Raw genomic sequence first — 25,527 nt, 5'->3', positions numbered from 1 at the left:
TAATCGTTAAATAACTTTGAAGTTTATCTCTAGAACTGACATTATATCAACATTTTTTATATTTTGACATTGAATTAGTTTGTAAAAATAACTTTTATCATAAAAGGAAGTTGGAATCAAATTTTTGGTGGAATAAAAATTTTAAAATAACATTAATATTGATTACTAGAAATTTTAACAATATAACAATAAAAAACATATATAAAAAGTTTATATAAAAAATTTGTTTTTTATATATTTAAAATTGTGGAACAAAAAAATTTAAGTAAGATTAAATTTGATATTTTTATTTGATGATTATTCAAATTTCTACTATTCAAAAATTTTTGTTGTATTCAGTACCCTTTAACAAAATTACATTTTTAATTTAAAAACACCTGGTCTCAAAATAAAAAAGTTTTTATATATTAAGATATTTTTAAATGTTATAAAACCAAGTAATTTTTATTTATTTACATACCAATAAACAATGTTATTTGACGCGATTTTTTGAATTTGAAATGCTACTCTTAAGATAATATTACATTAAATTTCATCATTCCTCAGACTAATAATTATTGCAGCTTCATTTTTATAATAAAGATATGTTAATATCATGAAAGTAAATTTATATGGATGATTGGAAATAATCTATCTTTAACATGTTGAAGATAACTAGCATGTTTATTATGTTTATAATTTTCTTTGCTAAATTTTTTTTTTCATAATTCTATGTACTTTATAGAGAAACAAATTGATGCTTATGTACTTTTTTAAATTGTTAAAAAAGAGTAAAAAAATTTTCAACATACGCCGATAAAGTTACAGTTGCAAATATTATATTTAAAAAAATGTTATGCGATGCATATTTTTGAATGCCCTATACTAAAGAGATTTTCGTATTAGTTGTTAATTAATAATTATTTTTTTCTATAATTATCATAATTTATGTCTAGATATCTTTTAATTCTCAGGAAATAAAGATTTAAATATTATCTTTTACTGTGAGATAGTACAGAATATTAAGTTTCTTTTTTAAATTATGCAATAAAGTAAATCATAATTTATAGATTAAAATAATATTATCTATGTTTTAAATTTCTATTTGATGTAATAAGCTTTTTATCTAAAACATTAAAAAATTTATGATCAATTGACCATAAAAAAGTTACAATTTTTTTTTATTAATTTTTTGATAAGATAACTAAATTTTATAGAAAATTAGTTTTCTTTTAATTTTTAAAAATTTATATGCAATTCAATTTTACATGTATAAATGTTATCAAAAAAAAGTTTAATTTTAAAACGTTTAAAAATAATTAAATTAACAAATTTATTTTATAAATATGTATAGAAAATTTCATTATCTGTAATAACTAACTTTTTTTTTTTGATTCTTTTAATTAAAAAAGTCATTAATTTTAAAATAAAAAATTAACTATTATTGTTATAAATTAAATAATAACATTACCATAATTTATATGTGTTACGTATGTTGATTTTTTATAAAATTTTTAGATTAAATAATTTACTGATTATATCTAATTAAAAAAAAATAGGTTTAAAATAACAGTATTTTAAAATTAATTAAATAATTTTTATATTATGTTCATATAATTTACTTCATCTTATTTACATATAAAAGCTTTTAAAATAAAAAAAATTTTTTTAATTATATCAAAATTACTTTTTTTTTTCTTGAAATTAAACATTGAAATTTTATCATATTAAGTAATCTGTATGAATATCATAAAATTACATCTATAAGCTTATTCTTTAAATTATCTGTATAAATAACTCAAATTTACATAAAATAAAAATATTTTTTTTAAATATATTATTTTCCATTATTCATAAGAGAAACAGTTAAAGTTATTAATTTTAATATAATCTATTTATATACATAATTGCTACATTTTAAAATATTTTTAATAACAAAATTTCTGCCAAACTCTTTTAAAACAAAATTATTAAGAAAACTTATACATTAAATTCTAATGTTGACATTTAAATTTTCTCTATCATAGTTATTTTTAGTTACTTTTGTTAAAAAGATAATTTTTGTATATGTATTTTTTTTTTTCATTATGCTGTAGATTTAAATACAAAATAATTTGAATATTTGTTAGAAGTAAAAATATGTGAATTTAAAAAAATTTTATTGTATGATATAATCTAAATTTTTATATAAATATTGAATTTATTTTTCTGTAACTTTTAATGGTACATTAGATATTTATAAAAAAAAATTTATGTATACATTAAGTAGAAGATCCAACTCAACTACAAGTTTTTAAGTATAACTAAATTATTTTTTTATAATTAACATGCTTTTTTAGATACCAGATTTTACAGTTATATAAAAACATATACAAAAAAAAATATATATTATTATTTATTTAAGGTGAAATATATTCAATTACCGACTAAACTTATAAACTCAGTTTTAAATATTAAAGGCTTTAATATAAACAGAAGAAAAATATTATATAAACAATAAAATATAATATATTCTATTTTTTATTTTTATTATTAACTTTATATATTATATAAATTTATTAGCTAGTTTTTATAAAAAAAAAATATTTTCTTTGCCATTATTGAAAATCTAATTTTTTTATATAGATATATAACAATATCTTTTTAATAAGTTTAATTCTTAATAATAAAGATTGTTACTAACATTTATTTATTAATATTTAAAAAGATATAATCTTGTATATAAAAAAATTTTTATATTATATAAGTAATTTTAACTAAATGGAAGGGTGATAAAAAAAGTTTTTTAACAACTGCGCCAATTTTGATCTATTTTTATATTTGTTATTTTAAATAAAAATATCTTTAATATTAATATTTTAAAAATTTTAAAATAATTAATTGACTATGAATCAAATACTAACATTTTTTAAAAAATATTAATGATATTGTATTTATAAAATAAATATTACATGATATATTCCATAAAATGATGTTATTAACGCAATTTTCATTTGGAATAATACTTTTTAAACAATAATAACAAAAGACTTTATTGTTAAAATTTTGATATACTTGTTTACAAGAAAAGATATAGAAGATAAACAAAGTATCTATTTATATATGTTGATGTATTGTCCAATCACAGACGTATAATTTCAAGAAACAGAGTAGTGTATTTATTTACATCATGAAATTTTATAATATTAGGAATGTTCTCATTGACAATTATGTTAATAAAAACTTTTTTTTAAAAACATTTTACATTTTTTATGCTATGACATACTTATTGACAAGAGAAAATTAAAGATTTGTAGAAAATAGGTTAAAAAAAAACCATGAATACTCATTTCTCCAAAGCAATGATAAGTATTGAAAATATTTATAGGGATTCTTGGTGTTTATTTATTTGCACTAATTTTTAATAGAGAATATTACTTTTTTTTTCTAAATATACATTAATTTTTTTACTTAATATTGATTAATTGAATTGGCAAAGAAAAAAATTTCTTTTTTTCTAATCATTTTCTTTGTAGTTCCCTTCTTTCCAATTTTTTTAATTATCACTCCTAACAACATATATTATTTTTTTTTTCTTTATTAAAAATATATTTTTCTTTTAAAAATTATAAATAGGTAAAGATATTTTTGTTTATTTTGAAAAAATTATGAATATTTTGTTAAAAAGTTATATTCTTTTAAAATTATTTTTGATCATTGTCAATATTGTCAGTGTCTATTGATTATAATGACAAACCAATATATAGTTAACTATTGAGATCAAAGTTGTATTGGGAACGTGATTTACGTTAAATGTACAAATAATATTTAATAACATATATCTTTTAGTAAAAATGATTTCTGAAGATAATAGTTTGAATGTTTCAAAAAGTATTGAACATCCCTTAGATTCTGGTACTGGAAATGAGGAAGATGGTTTTCATGATGTTTTAGATGACTCAAATGATTCTACTAAAAAAGAAAATATTTCTTCAATATCTAATGATGAAAATTATGAAAAAAATTTTTTACTTGATTCAATGCCAGCTCAATTAAGTTTAGAGGAAACTGGAAATGAAAAAGATGCTGAGGAAGGTTTTGATGAAAGAAATGTAAATTTTTATTATTAATAAATTTCAAATTTTATTTCTAGCATCGAACGGAAGAATTTACAATGGATGGTGAATCAGATGTTTCATTGGTAGTTAATATATCAGATGCCTTATCTGAAAAATATAAAGTTAAATATACTATTTATACAAGAACAAATTGGAATATTTTTGCTAAATCTGAAATGTCTGTTGTTAGGGAACATTCTGAATTTATTTGGCTTCATAATTGTCTTGAGGAAAATAAAGATTATGCTGGTTTTATTGTAAGTAAATTATCCATAATATGTTTTTTTTAAATATAAAATGAAAAAATCCATAATTATTGATATAATAAAATAACATTTTATAGATTCCACAAGCACCACCAAAACCAGACTTTGATGCAAGTCGAGAGAAACTTCAAAAGTTAGGAGAAGGACAGGCAACTATGACAAAAGAAGAGTTTAAAAAAATGAAACAAGAATTAGAACAGTAAGTTTAATAACATTAAATTCTTATAATACGCAACATACATATCGTCATTATTCTTGGTTTTTGTTAGTTAATTTACTTGCATATATATACCTCAGTAATACTAAATAATTTCAATATTATTTTTCTTCTCCTCCTATAAAATTCTTATACACTTTATTACACTTTAAATTTTATATATATATATATATATATATATATTTAGGTAGTAATAGTTAAATATTTTTGATTTTATTAATTTTCCTTTGAGATATTATGAAACCTGTATATAATAATATTATATATATTTTCTTATTACTATTGAGGAGAAAGTTTACAGGTAAAAAAAAAAAGATTAAATTCTATATGAAATAATTAGAATATCAAAGTTTGATAACATGTTTACTAAAAATATATCATTTTTAGAAAGCTAATAAACAATGACAGATATTATTTAAAAAAATACAATTTAATTCAAATGATTTTTAATTCATTAATAATTTTAGAGAATACTTAGCAACATTTAAAAAAACAGTAGCAACACATGAAATGTTCCTTCGTCGATTAGCATCTCATCCTGTATTTAGAAATGACAAAAATTTTAAAGTTTTTCTTGAATATGAAAATGATGTAAGTAACATAAAAATAATAATTATTTTATATATATGGTAAAATATTTTGATCATTTTTAGTTATCTGTTCGTAACAAAAATAAGAAAGAAATGGTTGGATCATTTTTAAAAAAAATGACTCAATCAGCTGACGAAATATTACTTTCTGGACAGGTGAGTTTAAAAAAAGACTCTTCGTCATATGATTGATGTTTAAATAAAATTTTTTATCTTCTACAGAAAGATGTTGATGATTTTTTTGAACAAGAGAAAAACTTTTTGGTAGAATATTATACTCATATTAAAGAGGCTGTAAATAAGTCCGATCGTGTAGCTTATTACAGAAAAAGTAAGTTATTATTATATTAAAATGTCGTACATTATTTTTTTAAACTCACATTGTTAGTCATATGTATTGAAGATCACAACAAAGGTTAAGAATCACTTTTTTTTTAAAAAAAAAAAATTTTTGTACTAGATTATATATTATGTACTTGAGGGAATATATTTATATATATACATAATTTTCATAAAAGGATTGGTGTGATATTGTTATTAGAAACTTAAATGTTTTAAAAAGTTTATTTATATGTATATAAATGTATTTATTTATTCAAATTTATAAGTGGGTTTAAGAAGATGATTCTAGAAGGATCATATGATTTATTACAAAATTTTTTATTTGTAAAAACATTTTAATATGTATCTTTGGTGGGACAAAAAAAAATACGCAAATAATGTAAGAATAATTGTATGTTTATTATATTTTTGCTTCTTAATCAATTAATATACCTCTTATTTTTTTTTTATTTGTTTAAATATTATATAGAGGCGTTGGTAATAAAAAGTAAAATTAAATTTCCTTCTTTCTCGATCACACGGTAAATGATAAATAACGAAACTATAAATATAGATACTTTTTATTTTAAAACATTATTAGTTATAGGTATATATCTGCTAAATTATTATGTCACTTTTAATTAGTTTTTATTATTTTATTTACCAATAATATAATTTTATCTTATACCTTTTTATAGTCAAAAGTTATCGTAATATAGTTAAAATTTTCTATATTTGGAAAATGACATATTTATGATATTTATAAATTTTTATTATATTTTTTTTTAAGATGTCGCTGATTCATATGTTAAAATTGCAAATGATATCATCAAATTTTCATTGTTAGAGGGTGCTGCTGCAACTAATTCAATCGTCAGTAATCCTAATCATAGTTGGGATACTAAATTTATTGGAACATTTGCTGACACATTGGAAAAATTAAAAAAAATCGAGTCAAGAGTTGCTACAGATGAGGAATTAAAAGAAGCTGATACATTAAGATATTTTTGTAGAGAAACACAGGCAGCAAAAGATTTGTTGTATCGTCGTACAAGATGTCTTGCTAATTATGAAGCTGCTAATAAGAATCTCGAAAGAGCTAGAGCAAGAAATAAAGATATTGCAAGAGCTGAAAAAGAACAGGAAGAGTGTTGTAAAAAATTTGAAGATTTATCAGAGGTAGCAAAAAAAGAACTTCAGGAATTAAAAGTAAGAAAAGTGAAGTCATTTAAAAAAAATCTTTGTGATCTTGTAGAAATAGAAATTAAACATGCTAAGGTAAGTTATAATCAATTATGGATATTTTTATAATATTATTCTGTTCAAAAATTAATTCTCCGAAAGTTTAAAAAAAATATTTTTATTTGATAGTAGTTTTCAATAATATAACATTATGAATTAATTAGGATTTTAATTGTTACCATATGGAGTATGACAGAAAATTTTACTATATTTTATTATTTTTAGAGTCAACTAACACTTCTTCAAACAGCATTAACCAGCCTAAAGGATGATGCTAGCACTATAAATGTCTAGAAATGAACATTTTGTTATACCAGAACAATATTTTTCAATCAAATATATTATTTGTATTATGTAGCTATATAATGTGATTATAAACTATATATATTTATTAATAGAAATCATGCCAAATTTTCAAGAAAAATTAGTCAGGTGTCTATTTTATTAATAAAATATTTTACAATCAAACAATATTTGATAAGAAAATTCTTGGCTGATCAAATTTTTCTTTTTTAAATTGCTGATAATATTATAATTATAAAAACCAGAAATGATATAAAGTTTTGGCACAAAATGGTTTTAACATTTCACTTTTTTTGATTATTTATTTTTATACTATTGTTACTAATATTATTATTTTACAGTTTATTAACAAATTTATTTCTTAGAAAAAGAAACTTAAATTATTGTTTACTAATATTTTATTTTATAAAACCGATTATATATCGTGTAATATCTTTCAAAAAATTATTTTTATGTTGACCCTTTCTTCCTCTAATTGAAAAATAATATAACGTTCCATCGATTCTTTGTATTTATTTTGTTATTATGATAAATTTTCATAAGTTATATTTTTATAGTAAACCATGAATAGTGATTCTCAGAACCCAAACACCGTAACCAATCAATCAAATATTTCTGGAAATATAGCTGGTAGTGGTACTGGAGTCAATACTATTTCACCAACAAGTAATCTTAATGCTTCATTACTAACTGGAGATGGATGGCCTAGTAGAAAAGAAGACTATGAATTATTAGAACCTATTGGTGTTGGAGCAACAGCTACAGTTTATAAAGCTAAATGTAAAACTAGGAATGAATTTTGTGCTATTAAATGTATTAATCTTGAAAAATGTTCAACATCTGTTGATGAATTGTATCATGAAATTCAAGCTATGTCTCAATGTCATCATCCTAATGTTGTCAACTACTACAAGTCTTTCGTTATTGATGAAGAATTATGGGTTGTTATGAAACTTTTAGGTGGTGGATCAATGTTAGATATTCTTAAGAGACGTATTAAAGCTATTGGTAAAGAACAAGCTATGATGGGTGTTTTAGATGAAAGTACAATTGCAACAGTTTTGAAAGAAGTTCTTAAAGGTCTTGAATATTTTCATAATACTGGGCATATTCATCGTGATATTAAAGCTGGTAATTGTCTTATAGCAGAAGATGGATCTGTTCAGTTGGCAGATTTTGGTGTTTCTGGTCTTATTGCATCAAATAATGGTGATATGTCGAGGCAAAAATTAAGACACACATTTGTTGGTACGCCATGTTGGATGGCACCTGAAGTTATGGAACAAGTATCTGGATATGATTTTAAAGCTGATATATGGTCATTTGGAATTTTAGCTATAGAATTAGCTACTGGTACAGCTCCATATCATAAATATCCACCAATGAAAGTGTTAATGTTAACATTACAAAATGATCCTCCATCATTAGATACAAATGCTGAAAGAAAAGATCAATATAAACAATATGGAAAAAGCTTTAGAACAATGATTAAAGATTGTTTACAAAGAGATCCTTCAAAGCGTCCCACTGCCACTGAACTACTAAAATATTCATTTTTTAAAAAAGCTAAAGATAAAAAATATCTTGTAAACACATTAATTGAAAATTTAAGTCAAGTTCAATTACCTACTATACCAAATAAACATGAAGAAGGTGTTAAACGTGTTGCTAGTGGAAGGCTGAAAAAAGATAAAGATGGTGTTTGGAACTTTGAACCTGATGTTGAAGGAAATGAAAATGAGGAAGCAAAGGGTAATCAATCTGAGAATAAAGATGAAGATGAATACGAGGGTGAAAGTGATGAAAATACAATTAATTTGGTATGTTTTATAATAAAAAAAAAAAGTTTTATAGTATTATCAATTTTAGGTCTTACGTATACGTAATCAACAACGTGAATTAAATGATATAAAATTTGATTACACCCCAAATGTTGATACAGTAGAAGGAATTTCTCATGAACTGGTAGGAGCTGAATTAATAAATGGACAAGATATGGTTATAATAGCGGCAAATTTACAAAAATTGATTGATTCCACCCTTGCTGGTGAGGATCGACGCCAAGTAACATTTGCCTTAAATTCAGGTGTTTCAGCAAATGAAATTCCTGATGAGAAATCGTTAACTGGCTTTGCACAAATATCTCTTGTTGATAATTGAAGACATCACAGATAATTTTTGTAAGAAATGATATTTGTTGCGAAAAATTGTGTCTTTATTACAAAATTTTTATATTTTTTTATTTATAGAAGAAAAACAATATTGTTGCTTATATACTATTTAAACGCTTGGAAAATGCTTCTTTTCATTTGTGAATAAATATATTTTATTGTCATATTTTTAAAAAAAAAAAATGAAATTATAACTTTATTTATAAATATAAAATGAAATTATTAAATATAAATAAAATACTACAATACATAATTTTTACTGTTAATTATTATTATTATCATTCTTTGTTTATTAATTCAATATTTTCCTCATCTTTAATTTCTTTTAAAATTTGTCTTTCATTTTTCTTTGTTGTTATATCAATAAATTCTAATTCATTATCATCGCTATGTTGACTGATTACTTCGTGACTATCACGTTGCTTGACTTTTTTAATTATCATATAAACTGAAATGATAGTGATAAGAGATAAAATAAAACCTCCAGCTGTAACAAAGTACCATGGATATGGTTTTATTAATTCACGAACAGTAGCAACACTTCTTTTAGAATTTGCTATCATAGTAATAAAACGATTTGAAATAGTTTTGTTATCATTTTCATTCTCTGATATTTTATTTATATCATCAACTGAGGTTTCTTTATTAAAAGTATTTTTATTAATCAATGCCTCAGTAACACTTTTGTCTTTATCATCAATGACAGCAGTTGTCTTTATTTTTTTTAAAATATCCTTATTATTTGATGATTTAACATTTTCAATAGTATCCTCTAATCCACTACCTTCATTTATTTCTATATTTTTAAAATAATGATCTTTAATTTTATGGATGACGGCATCATTTTTAAGTAGTAATTTCTCATCCTCAATGATGTCAGATGTTTTTTTATCTTTAATTTCCAATTTATCATCTATCATTTCATCATCTTCAATTAAATGAGGTTTTGAACGTATAGTTCTAGAGAAATACTCTAAATTATTTTCTTCATATGACATGTAATCTTGAAAGTATATTTTAAGAGTTGACATCTTTAAATTATTACAATTGTCTGTGGAACAACAACAAATAAACTTAAAATAATAAAAATTAATAAATTATTATTATTAATATATAATAATATTATTTAATTACCTTATTGTTTTCTTTTATAGTACATCCAGTTTGAGTACATTCATCTTTTTTGGCACATCCTTGTGTATACTTTTGATTAAATAATGATAAAGCATTATAACAAAATTGTGAAGGGCAATATTTTGTCTCAGATCCAGTACAATATAGTATAGATGCTGGTGATGGTAATTTTAAAGAAAATATAACAATTGTAAATGTTATCAAATATATAATAATATATATATTTGTGAATATCATATTAATAATTATAATAATAAATAGATAAAAAAAAAGAAAGAAAATGAAAACTTTTTTTTTTTAAATGTTATTCTTAATTTAAATTATATCCACTTGTAATTTAATACTTAGATGATTAAAAAAAAAAATGGAAACATAAAATGATTAAAATAGTGTCTGGCAGGAGATTCCAAATTTGATTGTCAAATGATTATTAAAAATAAATTTCTGAGATTAGTTAACCAAATGTTCAACCTCTAAAATTAGTATATTGTATATAAATATAAATGGTATTGCCAAATATGAACCTAATGAATAACAAGGTACCATTGGTTTAATTAAACTTTTCATTCATAATCAAAAGGCTGGTAGGAAAACTTTTGTTCATTATATGAAGAGAGGGAACATTGTTAAGTGGTTAATGTGTCGAATGAACCTTTAATCCATATAAATTGAAAATAATTGTATTTATGCTTCTAAACACTTTTATTAAGATGCGTAATCATACATACCTATAATAATAGGGTATGTAGACATTAAAAATTGTAAATTGCCGATTATCATATTTGCATTGTGATAGTCTATTAAAAGTGGTTGTTTAAAATTATTATTTGTAAAGTAGAAAAAGATTATCTACCTTTTATATTATTTATATTATATATATTATATTAATTTAAGTATATTTAAAAACATACTATAATAGTTATATAAATTATATATATATATCAAATAATAAGAATATAATATAAGGTTAATTATATATTTTTAACAAAAATTTAAGAATATTATTATATGGTTTATCAAAAAGATAAGAATACTTTTTATATTTAAAAGTGGTTATATGATTTGATTAAATTTTTTCAACCATACAATTGTGTAATTGTTAAAATTTAAGAATTGTCATTTTGATTAAATTTATTAAAATATTCATTTAATATATTTTAAAATAAAAATTATTTTCAATTATTTATAAATCAATTTATTTAATATTATTATTGTCAGACAAATAAAGTATTAGCTATTTTAATAAGTTACACTTTTGCATGCTTCGGTAACATGATAAAATAAGGTAATCAAATAATTTTAATGCTTCATATCATCTGGATAGTATTTTAATTTTCTCTATTTTTCTATCAGAAAAGACAAAGTAAAATTTAATTTTAATAACTTTTAACATTTAACTTAATTGAACTTCCATTAACATAATATATTATTATTTAAAAGAAAAAAGAAAATTATAAAAATAAAATATAAATATATATATGTTTTGTTTATAGTTTTTTTTTTATAATATAAACAATAAACAAAATTTGATTTATTTAAAATAATAAACATTAAACTTCTAATATATCAATTAAACAGATGTAATTTAAATAGACTTAAACCATTTCTTATAAAAATCAATCTTTTATTATTATTAAAATAAAATCAAATAGATATTTTTATTTATAAATAGTGTGGCAATTTAAATAAATTAATCAATTTTAATATCAATTTATCATTATTATATTAAGAATAAAAATTTATCCAAGACAGCATTTGATGGAACAATTTTTAGTTTAAATAATTGAATAAATATATTTTAACATTACATTATTAAACAAAGTATTACTCTTTATTAAAATAATTTTTAACCGTTTAACATTTAACTTATCAATCTCTATTACTATGCCAAGTTCAGCCCCTCTCTTTAAATTGATTAGATTTTTCTGTTGATATATAAAAGCATCTATTACAAATAAATCGCCACTTTTATAAATATCTAATATTTTAGATCATTCTTTCTCTTAATCATGAAATTTTCATCTTATCTTGCTGTACTTTTTTTTGTAGCTGTAATATATAATGCAGCTGGTGAAAAAAAAATTCCTAGTAAATTTATAGGAAAATTTGAACTTGAAAAGAGTGAAAATTTTGATGAATATCTTATTGCTAAAGGATTTGGATGGTTTATGAGAAAGATGATCTCTCTTGCTTCAGTTACAAAAATTTTTGAAGAATCTAAAACTTCTGGAAAGTATGTTATGAAAAATCTTACTTCTAAAAAAAATACCGAGTATGACAATATTGTTCTTGGGGAGGAATTTGAAGCTGAAGGACTTGACTCAACTCAACATAAAATAACTTTTGATTATAATCCAGATAAAGATATTATTACTGAAAAACACATAAGACTTGAGGAACCAAATGATAAAGGAGAAACTTATGAATACAAAATTGATGGTGATTATCTTGTAATGGTAAGTTAAAAAAAAATTTAAATTATAAACATTTTTTATTTTTTTTAGAAAATGGAATACAATGGTGTCACCACAAATAGATACTATAAACGTAATTAAAAAATAAATAACAAAAATATTTTGTTTTATTATCATCCATTAACTAAAATAAAATTTTTTTTATTTCATTTTATATATTGATAGATAAAAAATTAAATTTGATAAATCAATTAATAATTTTAATTTAATTTTAAATAAACATATTTATATGTTATTATTTTTTTTTTTTAATTTTCCATTATTTCCTAGGTAAAAAAGTTAAAATATTATTAAAAATTTTTTCAATAAATAATACTTAACAATAAAGAAACATTAAAATAATAACTATTATTATTATTTTTTAAAAAGTAATATTATTATAAAAATTTAAGGAAATATTTGTTTTTTTTTTAAAAAAGACTTATTACTTTGAATATTAATTAAAAGAAGAGCTTATTGAATTTAATTTTAAAGTACTGTGTGAATGTTTTTATAATAATTTTGTTTAACAAATGTAAATATCTTGTTTTCTTTATTTTTAAATAGAGAATTTTTATTTGATATTAAAAAATAAATTATGCTCATACATCAACTAACAAAAGTATTTTTAAATATTTTTTTTTATAAAATATTTTTTAGATTAAATTGTGTTATTGCTTCATCCAAAAAAAAATATTTGTACTAGTACAAAAAAAAAACTTACCATATGGTAACCCATCACTAAAAAGTTATGGTAAATAATATTTTTTTTTCTTATAAATTCCATTAATAAATAAAATTTTAAACACCTTTTTATGTTTTTATAATATATATTTTATAAATTTTATATTAATAAAGTAAAATATTACTTATTTCCTTATTATAATTTTTAATATTAATAATATCAAGATTATAATAAAATATTTATTCAAAAAAAATAATCAAATGTTTGATTAAAAAAATAATAGAAAAAAAAAGATAATTATTAGATTAATTTTATTAAATTATAATGATTGTTGGAGAAAAAAAAAATAATTCAAAATGAGATAAACCGCTTTTAAATATATTTATAAAAAAAACAAACTTATATCATCACCAAAAAGGATATCTAATATTATCAATTAATCACAATAAATTTATAACGTTATAGAAATAAACTTTTTGTATATTGTATCATATTCCATCTTTGATTATCATTGATGAGTAGAGTAATCTATTAAAAATGTATGTTATCAAAAATTTTAACAATTATGTTTAAACTTTTATTTTCCAATATCTTCAAGTCGTCCAATAGCATGAAAATTTTTAACAATATGATTAACTAGTTCAGCATTATTACGTTTTTGAATTAATTCCGGACCTTGATATTGTTCATATACAATAGGTGACCATTGTCTAAAGGATAATCTATTAAAAAAGTCTGGATTTCTGGCATAAGCTAAATATGGTTTATAATCTGACATTTCCAATGATTGATCTTTAATAGGAGATGCAGCAATAGGTCCATTTATTGTAAAAACAGAAAAGAGGACAGTAAAAATAAAAATAACTTGTACAGCATAAGAAAATGTTGACATATTGAAAATAAAATTTTTAATCTAAAATTTAAATTATAATATCATATGTTAAAAAAAAATTATTTTCAGGTAAAAATGTCGGAAATATAAATGTAAAATATATTTAAAAAAAAAAAAGACTATCTATATATGAAATGTATATATTTTAAAATTTAATATCATTTATTAGATAGAAAGGAAAAAATTTTTATATTATTATTTCTTTATAATCACTGACAACAGGAACCATACTCTTTTTAAAAATATATATGTTCAGGAAATAAAAAATTCAAAAAAGAGAAAAATAGATGTCAAGGAATGATATGTAAGTTTATTTTAACTTCTATTTAAAGCAACCTCATTATAGTTATTCTTCATCTCTATATGCCAGAAAAACACTCTCCAAATATGGGAGGGAATTAAGATACTACGCATTTTAATTTTAACTAAGCTAATAAAAATAAATTGATAATACAAAGGGGTAGAATTTTTATCATTAGTAGGAGGTCAATCTAATGATAGAATGAATTTTATCTATAAGATTTCTTCCAATTTTTTTTATCAACCATCTTATGGTAAGGATTAAAACAAACTTACTATGTTATTTTAATTATATTAAGGGAAAATGTTTCTTTAAAAATATATTTTGGAAGTTTTTCTTGATTTTAATGTCTTATAAAAAATATAAAAAAAAAAAAATAATACTTTTATAATCTTATGACGTAGATAAGAAGATTTTCGAATATATAAAAGAAAAAAAAAATAACCCGTTATTTGAATAAATATAAATAAATTTAAAGTTAATTTTTTTTTTAAAAAAAAATTATTCTCAATAATTTGATGAAAAAAGCAAAAATATAACTGAATAAAAGGAAGTTAATATAAAACAATTTTTACCCTTAATAAACCCCATGTTAGTTTACAAAATTATTTTAGCTAATCAAATAAACATATAAAATTTATTAAACTCTTTCTTATCCCCATGATAGTTAATTAAGAAAACAATAGTGAATAAATATTTTTTTTTATTAAAAATTTAACTACAAAACATTATTGAAATAAATATAATACCAAGAATAGAGCACAGATTTTTACGTTTATATTTATGTAATAAAAATTTGAAAAGAAATGTTAAATAGTATTATAAATATTTATAACAATAAAAATAATAATATAGCACTTTATAAACTCATAGAAAAAATTTTTTTCAATAATATTCTAGACTATGTCTACTAGAATAATTAAATTTTAAAATTATTTAAAATTTGATTTTATATTAAAAAAATAAGGAGCAAAAACTTTTATATTTTTTTAATGTTTAATATTAATAATTTTATATTGACTTTTTACGGTAAAGATGCTAAATAACTGATAATATATTCATTCATTAAAGTTAAAATTAATATATAATATGTATTTAAAAAAAATCATCTGTTTTAAAGTTTATTAAAAACCACATTGATATTTTAAATATTAAAAAAGAAGGTATATGAAAGATATGACATTAATATAATATTATTAATTATATAAAAAAATATAATTTATTCATAATTATACTGTATATAAAAGTTATTTCCCAAAATGGATGTTTTATTTTCATATATATAAAATTTCTCCTTCATACAATTAAATTTTTACACCTTGTTAACAGAAGACAAATTTCATTGGTAATTGTAGTCTAATATAATATATTTACATTTGACATATTCATAATGCTGCTTCAATGATTCTATAATTTTTATAACACAAAAAATGCTTTAAGAAATATGGATAAGGAAGATTTTAATGATAAAATGTTATTTTAAAAACAATTTTACTATCATTTTACAAAGTAACAAATATTATTCATAGTACATATTACTTAAAGTAATATTTCTTAAACATTTTATAACATCATAAAATAAAGTTAATAATGATATTTTAATAAATTTAACAAGTCTTGTAAAAATGACGGATAAAATATGAATTTGTCATTAATTTTTTTTTTTATATTCCTTAATATCTTTGAAAATTATAAAATAAAATAATTAATGATGGAGTGTTAATTTTTATCTATAAAATGACTTAATATTATATTATTAAACAATATAAAATTAATTTTTCTGTTCAAAAATTACTTTAACAATCCTAATTTTGAATAGTATATGGCATTTTGTCTAAAAACATTCATGATATCTCAAAATTTTATTAATACATTAACTCCCATGCAAAATTAATTATTGTTTAAAAAATAAATTCACTTGTTTATAATAACTAACATTCAAGTACAATTTAATTATATTCATTTTTACAGAAAACAAATTTTAAATACTTATTTTAAAAATAAAAGACTAATTTTTTACAGTAATCATCTTAAAACATATAATGTTGTTCCTAACTATCTAGCTTCCAAAAGAGACATTATTATTATTATTTTAAATAACATTCCTTTAAACAAAAAAAGTTTTTTGTTTGCAGAACTAATTTTACAAGACCAGTCCATAACATATTTACAAAATAAAAATTGTTTTATATCCATTTTAATGACAATAGACTTTTTCCTTTTCTTAAAAAATTAAATCAAAGTCGGAGGAAAGTGATAATTTTTTTTTCATTCATACCTGATACATTGAAAGTAATATTTTAACTTTTTAAATGTGTTAAGATTATATAAACTGGATGAAGAATAATCTTTAACTATATTTTAACTGGTATTCTTGAAACATTTTGTAGGAAGTTTTTATACTTTTTCCCTAATAACTGGTTACTTATAAAATTATTTAGTATATAAAGAAAGAGTTTGCAACTTTTATATTATCAAATTCTTATCAATTCATATTTCTACTACTATAAGCAATAACAATGACTTCAATTACCAAACCAATTATCACGCAAGTTATCAATTATAAAAAAATTTGTTTATAATATTATATTTTTTAGTCTTATCTTTGGATTTCTTTTAATTCATATCAATGGACAAATATTAGTTAATCCAACTTTAGGATATTTTGGTGCTAGATATTTGATGCCAAGACCACTTGTACCAGTTGCAGCCCCAGTCGTTGCTGCACCAAGAGTTGTTGCTGCTCCAGCACCAGTTGCAGTTGCCGCTCCAGTTGTTGCATCAGCTCCATTACCATATGCTTCTTCAGTCGTTGCACCAGCCCCATTGCCATATGCTGCTCCAGTTGTTGCATCAGCTCCAATTCCATATGCTGCTCCAGTTATTGCTCAACCAAGAGTATTTGCTCCAGCTCCAGCACCAGTAGCAGTTGCTGCTCCAGTCCCTGCTCCAGTTGTTGCATCAGCTCCAATTCCATATGCAGCTCCAGTTATTGCTCAACCAAGAGTATTTGCACCAGCTCCAGCACCAGTAGCAGTTGCCGGACCAACCTACGTTCCAGCTTATGCTCCATTTGCTCGTTCTGCCATTCTATTTGGATCATCTAAGACAAAAACCAATTAATTTCTAGTATAATTCATTGATATTTTATGTATTTATATTATGCTTAGTCTGTATATTATGAGTTGATTTATAAAATTAAGCCATACTAATAGCACAATAACCTGAATATATCATTAAAAAATATTTACCATATAACTAATATTCACTATTTATAGTTGAATGGATAACTTTTATTCATATAATCATTATTCTCAATAGAATTACTGCAAACAAATGTTACACGTTTCTTATTGCATATAAATTGTTGACCCATTAAAAGTATAGTGAAAAGTTTTTTTTTTCTTTTCAAATTCTTAGTCATAGATTTATTTTGACTTTTAAATGAATTTTTTTTTATGGTTAACAAAAAAACAACAATATTAAACCAAACTTTTTTTTTCTAGAAAAAAAAATATTTATTTGTTACTATTTAATAATTGAAGTGTCAATGATTATTATAATTTCTTAAATTGAACTTTTACATATTATGATTTTTCTTTTTTTATAAATTGGGTTTATTGTCATAAAAATTTTAGTATCATCAATTTTTATATAAATTCATGATTTTTTTTTAAATTAAAAATAATGTGTATTCAACTCTTTTTTTTAACCTTGTCAGTAGATAGACAAAATTAATTTATCATAAAAAAAATATTTGATTCATATAAGTCTCACCGGATATCACATTTGTTGCGTGTAACATTTTTAAAAATACTATAAATAGATAAATATATAACTGAACTTTTTTTTATCACCTTTAATTGGTAGTTTTTTTTATTTTTTAAAAATATAGGGAGATAATTTTTTTTTTAATAAATTAAATCTATTTAAAATAATTTATTTTAAAAGTAGTTTTAAAAATTTTCTTTATCTTATTTACATATATTTATTATTATTTCAGTTGACTATTAATTATTTTAAAATTGTAAAAATTTTGTTTTTAAATACTTTTCGTAGTTATTATTTCAATATTATATATATTTTTAAAAGACCATATTAATAAAATATTACTACAAAAGAACTATTGTATAAAAACGTTTAATATTTTATTAACAAATATCTTGTAAAATGTTTATTTTAACTTCAATAATATATTTATATATATTTATTATTAAAATATATTTAATAAAAGATCCTTTAATTTTGCAAAGAATATTTTAGAGTGCAAACATTTAATTATTTACAATAAAACTAGCTAACAATATTTTATATCACTATATAATTACTTATCTGGTTTAATATTTTTAACAATAAAGTTTAACTATAATTTTTAATGAAAATATTTACTACAATGTACCTAACGAGAGATATGATTCTATTTTTTTTTGTTTTTTTATTATTTATAAATATATTGGAGGGTGAATTTACACCACATTTCCGTGATTTTATTTTAAAAAATTATAATGAGAAGATGGTTGATTTACTTGAGAGACGAGATATGGGATTAGGTATGATAGGATCATTTGGAGGTAAGGATAATGATTTCGAGAGAACTATCAACAAACCTGCTATTTTTATTCATGGAACAACGATAAGAGCAGGATTTTTCCTTCAAAGTAGAAAATATTTTATGGATAGAGGTTATAAATCTGGAGAATTATATGCTACAACTTATGGTGATGGTGGTTTAACAACTTTTGGTTATAAAACTATGAATTGTGAAGATGTTATTAAAATTAGAGATTTTATTAAAGTTGTTTCTGAATATACTAATAGTACAGTAAATGTATTAGGATATTCTATGGGAACTCCAATAACAAGAAAAGCAATATTAGGAGGAAAATGTGTTGATACTGGTGAAGATCTTGGAGAACCAATAACTCATCTTGTTGATACATATATTGCTCTTGCTGGTGTAGCATATGGACTGGAATCTTGTAATTTTTTGGAAGAAGTTTATCCATCTTGTAATTTAGTTAATGGAATGCATTGCAAATCAAGATTTTTGGTAAGATAATTTACTTTTTTTTTGATTTCTTAATATATATATATTTTTTAAATTATAGAATGATTTAAATAGTCAACCAGAAAAATTTGAAGGTACTAATACTCATGCTATTTATAGTGATCAAGATTATTTAATTGGTAAAGATTGTTGTGGTAATATTTGTCCCGAATTAAATCATGCTAACATGACTCATAAAAGAAATTTTAATGATCATGGAACGATAGTTTTCAATAGTCTGGATTTGCAATATAAATTATTTACGAATATTGATGAAAAAGAGAACAGTTCATTTATCTTGTAAAAATGTGTGCTTATGTTTTTTTTTGTTATAAGTGAATAAAAGTTTTTGTGAAAAGTGAACTCTTTTTATTCATTTATATTATTATGTATTTTGATTGTAACAAGAAATATATTGTATCAAATGGTGTAATATTATAAGCTTATATTTCATAAAATTGGTTGTTTCTACATAAAGCGAATTATAAAATATAGTATTAAAAAGTTTATGTTGATGTAAGCTTAATACTTGACAGGTTTAGAAGATTAAATACATATAGTATGACTCGACAAATAATAGTATAAAAATTGATAATATAAATTATTTTAAATTATTTTTAAATGCCATCTAAATATTTTATTTTTGTTATCTTTTTATTAATATTATTTGGACATGACTCTGTTCAAGAATTTACCAGCCATTTTAATAATTTTATTGAAAAAAATTATAATGTTAGTGTAAGAATTCAGATGGAAAGAATTGATTTAGGATGGGGTAACTGGGGTAGTTTTGGTGGAAAAAGTAGTGATAATGATATATTAAGAAAAAGACCTGTTATTTTTATACCTGGTGCACAATTGCGTTCATACATGTTTGCTGGAGCAAAAAATTATTTTATGATTCATGGGTATAATTCTTCTGAGTTATACTCAACTTCATATGGTGATGGTGGATGGACATTATTACCATTCTTTAGATTACATTGTAGTATTGTTAAACAAATTAGACTATTTATTGAAATTGTAAATAAATATACAAACCAGACAGTTGATATTGTAACATATTCATTGGGATCACCTTTTGTTAGAAAAGCTATTCTTGGTGGATCTTGTGTTGATACTAATGAAATTTTAGGATCTAATATAACTAATTTAGTTAATAGTTTTGTTACAATTTCTGGAGCAAATTATGGTGTTGAAAGTTGTAATTTCTTACATTTTTTTATTCCATATTGTAATCCAAATAATGGTTTTTATTGTTTATCTAAATTTATTGTAAGATCATAATTTTTATTATATTTATTTTATTTTATAGATTGATATAAATAATGAAACTACAAGTTATGAAGGATTAACAACATATTCATTTATTAGTGAAAGTGATTTAACATCTGGAAAAAACTGTTGTGGAAAAAATTGTTCTGAATTAAAGAATGCCACAAAAAATATCTTACTTCAAAGCTCAAATCATTTAACAAGTATTTCTGATGCAATTCCACAAATTTTTAATCTACTTGATAATACAATCTAATAATGTTTTTTTTTGTAAAAAATTTGTACAAAGTTACTTTTATATTCATGAATATATATATATCTATTAATTTGTCTGTAATTTTTGTTTGGTTTAAAAATTTATAAATATATTATTTCATTAAAATAAATAAAAAAAAAATTTTATATTCTTAAAAATAATGATTTATGTAATATTATTTTTCAATATGATAAATTTTTTATAATATGGAAATTAATTTAGTTATATTTAACTGTAACTTATTTACAGATATGTAATTTTATACTTTTATTATATTATAAATATATTTTTTTTATAACACAGCGGTAAATAATATTATAATTTTAGATATCAAATTTTTGATAAATTTTTTATAGAAAGGGAGATTAAAAATACTTTTTTTTTCTACTTTTTATGAAACATTAGAACTGTGTGATATATTATATTAAAAATGATACTGGTTATATAAAATAGTTAATTAAGTCATAAGCTGTAAGAAATGATAAATGATTTCAATAGTTTAACTATTTTACATATTAAAATTTAAAAGTATATATGTTTAAAAGGTTATGTATAACAAGTTAATAAACTATTAAAAATAAAACAAGTTTATTACGACCTTAAGAATGATGCTTATAAAAAGGAAATAAGATGTTTATATGGACCATTATATAATTATGGTATTTTCTGTTAAATTATTTAATCTTTTAAATGTAATATTACTTTTACATGCTACTTTAATATATTCAGAATTTACTAATAATTTTCGACAATTTGTTAAAGGAGTATATGATAATAAAATATTATCAAAATTTGAAAGACTTGATCTTGGTAAAGGTGGAAGTTTTGGTGGTAAACATAAACATAATGATAAAATAAGACATAATCCAATAATTTTTATACATGGTGCAACTAGAAAAGCTGATACTTTTAATCAAGCACGAACATTTTTTACAAAACATGGATATAAAAGTGGTGAACTTTATGGTATGTCATATTATGATGATGGAAGAACACCACTTACAGGAGTTGTTCTTAGATGTAGTGATATTCATAATATAAGACAATTTATAATAGTTGTCCATAAATATACTAAAAGAAAAGTTAATGTTGTTGGGTATAGTATGGGTAGTCCATTAACTAGAAAAGCAATATTAGGAGGAAAATGTGTTGATACACATTTTCATTTAGGAGATCCTATAACAGATTTAGTTGAAAATTATGTATCAATTGCAGGAGTTGCAAATGGATTTGAAACTTGTTCAAATATTTTTAGTTCAGCAACATTTTGTAATAAAAACAATGGTTTTGCATGTAATTCAAAATTTATTGTAAGTAAAAAAAAATATTTTTAATTTTATTATCTTTTTTTTTTAATTTTAGAAAAACTTGAATAACAAAAATTATCGTTATGAAGGGGCAAATTCTTATGCAATTTATAGTGAAACAGATGGTTTAGTTGGCCAAAATTGTTGTGGAAAAAAGTGTTCTGCAATAACTGGAGCTACAAGAAATATACGGTTAAATGGAAATAATCATGCTACTATACTACCAGCATCATTGAGTGTAATGTTTAAATTATTTAATTAAATATCAAAGTACAACTTTCATTTTTATATCTGTATATATTAGTTTATCAAAAATATTTGATAAAATTGTACAAAAAAAAATATTATGGTATTCAACTTTGTAGACACGTTATTAAACAGGTTTTTAATAAACAATTGACCTCAAATAAATATATTAACAAAATCACTGTTATTTTTTTTTCTCGTTATATACCATGAACAATAAATTATGAATAAAAAAAAAACAAAATAAAATGAAAATAACATGTTTATTATATTTTGACCAGTGTTATAATATAAGATTATAAATAAATTATTTAAAATAATTCTCCGAAAATATACTTAAAAATTCGGAACTATATTTTATTTTGTTTTTGTATATCTCATCATCATCATCATTTAAAGAAAAAAATTTATTTTGTAAGCCAGCAACATTAACATTATATAAAAGATATTCTAATGCTTCCATCATTCCATTACTAACCCAATGAAAACCAATTGGAAAGTCACTCATTGGTACTTTTGATTCATACATATGAACACTCCATGATCTGTAATATGGATGTGCAGGCATATTTTTATGAACTCCAACAACATAAACAGGATCTGTTGGAAAAAATAATTCCCTATTTTTATAATCTCTTGCATCATTAGGATAAATTTTCATATTTTTTAAACATCTTGCAATTTCAACATCCTCAAATCCATCATTTCTTTTTAAACAAATTCTCCCATTCTTAAATCCTTTTTCAACTAAATCTTTTACAGTTCTTCTACTTAATACATAACCAACACCACCTTGATTTAAAGGAAATTTAGGATTAATTTTCGATGTATGAGTATACATTTGATATCCTGAATATAAATGTTCATCCGGATTACGATTATGTAGATACATTCTAAGATTTTCCATAATTATATAAGCATCTGAATCAGACTTTAATATAAAATCATATTGTCCTTTAAATTTTTTATATACATATTTTAATCCATTCCTAACTTTAGCATAAGAATATTCATATGAATCTTTACTAAATGCTCGTATTGAATTAATACTTTTGTCTGCCACACCAGTTGCATAAATATAACCATCACATCTTTTAACCCAAGTTTTTAATTGAGGAATAATTCTTGATTTTTTATGTTTATAACCAGCTAAAATAACACAAAATATTCTTACTTTTTTTTTCATAATATTAACAACTTCATTGTGAACTAAAAATAAATAAATAAATAAAACTATTATAGTTAATTATAATATACCTCGATTTGTTGCATTAGAAAAATAAACTTCTTTTTTTAAAAATAATTTATCCTTTTTTTTAAAACCTTTACATAATGTTCCATAAAAAAGTATAGAAATTAAAAATAAAATTATTATATATCGTTTAGGAAAAAAAAAAAGAGCAATCATGATGAATATAAAAAGAACAAAACCATTTTTAAAAATATATTTTAAGAGGCTGAATAAAAACAAATATCCCAAATAATTTAAAAAACATGTACAAACTTTTTTTTTAGTAGAATTTTATCAATCCGACACCAATTTGTTTTACTTTGAATAGTTATATTAAAAATCAAGAAATAATATCAAAAGGAAGATGTAATTAAATACTTTATTAAAAATACTATAATAATAATAAATATTTTTTTTTACTTCTTTTCTTAATAAATTTAAAAAAAGTATTTTAAAAATTTTCAATAAATGATTGATAAAACTTATGTTCAAGTTATAAAATTTATTTAATTAATTCTTAAAACTCCATAAATTATTAGATGTTAAAAAATGGATAAAAAAATTTGAATGCAATAAAAATAATTATCAATTTTCAAGGTTTTGTAAATTAATGCTAACCATTAATTTTACCAAACTTTTTAATGTAAAATTTTACTAAATTAAAAAGTAATTAATTTTGTAGTATAAGTATCAAAAAATTATCAGTAGTATTTGAATTACCTTACAAAGATAATTTTTTGTATAGTAAAAAAAATAATATTCAAGAAAACTAACAAATTGATACTTTTATGATAAATGTCTCATAAATTTATTTCATATTAAGTTTTCTCTTTTTTAAACTTTTAAAAGGTTAATATTTAAAATTTACACATTAAAAAATAATTTTTTTTACAATTTTGATTTAAAAATACATGCATCTGAAAACCGTTGAAAAAATATAAATTTCTAATATAATCATAGGCATATTCAAAACAAAACATTAACAGTTATAATGAATAAAAGTTAGAAGCGAAAGCATGGATTATTTTTTTTTTAGTAAAATTCAATTTCCTTTATACAATTAAAAATGACTTTTTTTAATTAAATTTTTGCGGTAATTTTTTTAAGTCCATTCTGTTTTTTATTTGACTTTTTGAATTGAAAATATAATGTAAAATATAACTTTAAAAAGTTTCAAGTATAGAAGTCATAACTCAAATAAATAAGCTTCTAGAAGCATGAAATTGGATGCGCTTGACTTCTTTTATTTTTTAAGATATAGTTCATGTTAAAAATGTTTTCAAAATTTTAACAGTTTTTAAGACATGGTACTTGGTATTTTTTGCGAATTTAATTCATTATCATCATTTTTTATATCCCAAAAACTGCTTTTTTATCCTTATTATAGAAAGAGATATAATGAAGAACGAAAATTTACTAAAATAATTATTGTACCATGCTTTTACATATTTCAAGTAAAGCAATTATACGATCATGAAATTGAAGACAAATAATTGTTTATTATTATCATAACA

The 25,527-nt window shown here is 21.1% G+C and overlaps 10 protein-coding genes across 10 annotated transcripts; 7 read left to right on the top strand and 3 right to left on the bottom strand.

Annotated features, from left to right (window-relative positions):
* Positions 1-3,812: 3,812 nt before the first annotated feature.
* On the top strand, positions 3,813-7,006 carry SRAE_2000352000 (Sorting nexin 6; the record flags this gene model as incomplete). Its single annotated transcript, XM_024654722.1, has 8 exons — positions 3,813-4,070; positions 4,112-4,333; positions 4,420-4,541; positions 5,027-5,150; positions 5,213-5,305; positions 5,372-5,480; positions 6,261-6,748; positions 6,938-7,006. 8 exons carry the CDS (start codon positions 3,813-3,815, stop codon positions 7,004-7,006), a joined length of 1,485 nt encoding a protein of 494 aa, XP_024508065.1.
* Positions 7,007-7,578: 572 nt separating this feature from the next.
* Positions 7,579-9,175, top strand: SRAE_2000351900 (Frayed; the record flags this gene model as incomplete). The annotated part of the gene is made up of 2 exons (XM_024654721.1): positions 7,579-8,835; positions 8,885-9,175. 2 exons carry the CDS (start codon positions 7,579-7,581, stop codon positions 9,173-9,175), a joined length of 1,548 nt encoding a protein of 515 aa, XP_024508064.1.
* Positions 9,176-9,464: 289 nt separating this feature from the next.
* On the bottom strand, positions 9,465-10,557 carry SRAE_2000351800 (Hypothetical protein; the record flags this gene model as incomplete). Its single annotated transcript, XM_024654720.1, has 2 exons — positions 9,465-10,259; positions 10,321-10,557. The coding sequence occupies 2 exons, from the start codon at positions 10,555-10,557 to the stop codon at positions 9,465-9,467; spliced, it is 1,032 nt and encodes a 343-aa protein (XP_024508063.1).
* Positions 10,558-12,329: 1,772 nt separating this feature from the next.
* SRAE_2000351700 (Cytosolic fatty-acid binding domain and Calycin-like domain and Calycin domain-containing protein) lies at positions 12,330-12,875 on the top strand (the record flags this gene model as incomplete). Its single annotated transcript, XM_024654719.1, has 2 exons — positions 12,330-12,776; positions 12,825-12,875. The coding sequence occupies 2 exons, from the start codon at positions 12,330-12,332 to the stop codon at positions 12,873-12,875; spliced, it is 498 nt and encodes a 165-aa protein (XP_024508062.1).
* Positions 12,876-14,035: 1,160 nt separating this feature from the next.
* SRAE_2000351600 (Hypothetical protein) lies at positions 14,036-14,350 on the bottom strand (the record flags this gene model as incomplete). Its single annotated transcript, XM_024654717.1, has 1 exon — positions 14,036-14,350. One exon carries the CDS (start codon positions 14,348-14,350, stop codon positions 14,036-14,038), a length of 315 nt encoding a protein of 104 aa, XP_024508061.1.
* A 2,820-nt stretch (positions 14,351-17,170) lies between these two features.
* On the top strand, positions 17,171-17,774 carry SRAE_2000351500 (Hypothetical protein; the record flags this gene model as incomplete). The annotated part of the gene is made up of 2 exons (XM_024654716.1): positions 17,171-17,199; positions 17,249-17,774. 2 exons carry the CDS (start codon positions 17,171-17,173, stop codon positions 17,772-17,774), a joined length of 555 nt encoding a protein of 184 aa, XP_024508060.1.
* Positions 17,775-19,164: 1,390 nt separating this feature from the next.
* On the top strand, positions 19,165-20,002 carry SRAE_2000351400 (Lipase EstA/Esterase EstB family-containing protein; the record flags this gene model as incomplete). Its single annotated transcript, XM_024654715.1, has 2 exons — positions 19,165-19,701; positions 19,760-20,002. The coding sequence occupies 2 exons, from the start codon at positions 19,165-19,167 to the stop codon at positions 20,000-20,002; spliced, it is 780 nt and encodes a 259-aa protein (XP_024508059.1).
* Positions 20,003-20,319: 317 nt separating this feature from the next.
* On the top strand, positions 20,320-21,229 carry SRAE_2000351300 (Lipase EstA/Esterase EstB family-containing protein; the record flags this gene model as incomplete). Its single annotated transcript, XM_024654714.1, has 2 exons — positions 20,320-20,973; positions 21,014-21,229. The coding sequence occupies 2 exons, from the start codon at positions 20,320-20,322 to the stop codon at positions 21,227-21,229; spliced, it is 870 nt and encodes a 289-aa protein (XP_024508058.1).
* A 656-nt stretch (positions 21,230-21,885) lies between these two features.
* SRAE_2000351200 (Lipase EstA/Esterase EstB family-containing protein) lies at positions 21,886-22,798 on the top strand (the record flags this gene model as incomplete). The annotated part of the gene is made up of 2 exons (XM_024654713.1): positions 21,886-22,539; positions 22,592-22,798. 2 exons carry the CDS (start codon positions 21,886-21,888, stop codon positions 22,796-22,798), a joined length of 861 nt encoding a protein of 286 aa, XP_024508057.1.
* A 291-nt stretch (positions 22,799-23,089) lies between these two features.
* SRAE_2000351100 (Glycoprotein-N-acetylgalactosamine 3-beta-galactosyltransferase 1) lies at positions 23,090-24,190 on the bottom strand (the record flags this gene model as incomplete). The annotated part of the gene is made up of 2 exons (XM_024654712.1): positions 23,090-23,991; positions 24,040-24,190. The coding sequence occupies 2 exons, from the start codon at positions 24,188-24,190 to the stop codon at positions 23,090-23,092; spliced, it is 1,053 nt and encodes a 350-aa protein (XP_024508056.1).
* Positions 24,191-25,527: the final 1,337 nt, after the last annotated feature.

The sequence above is a fragment of the Strongyloides ratti genome, assembly GCF_001040885.1.
Source record: "Strongyloides ratti genome assembly S_ratti_ED321, chromosome : 2".
Classification (NCBI taxonomy): Eukaryota; Metazoa; Nematoda; class Chromadorea; order Rhabditida; family Strongyloididae; genus Strongyloides; species Strongyloides ratti.
This window is presented reverse-complemented; position numbering and strand designations above follow the sequence as displayed.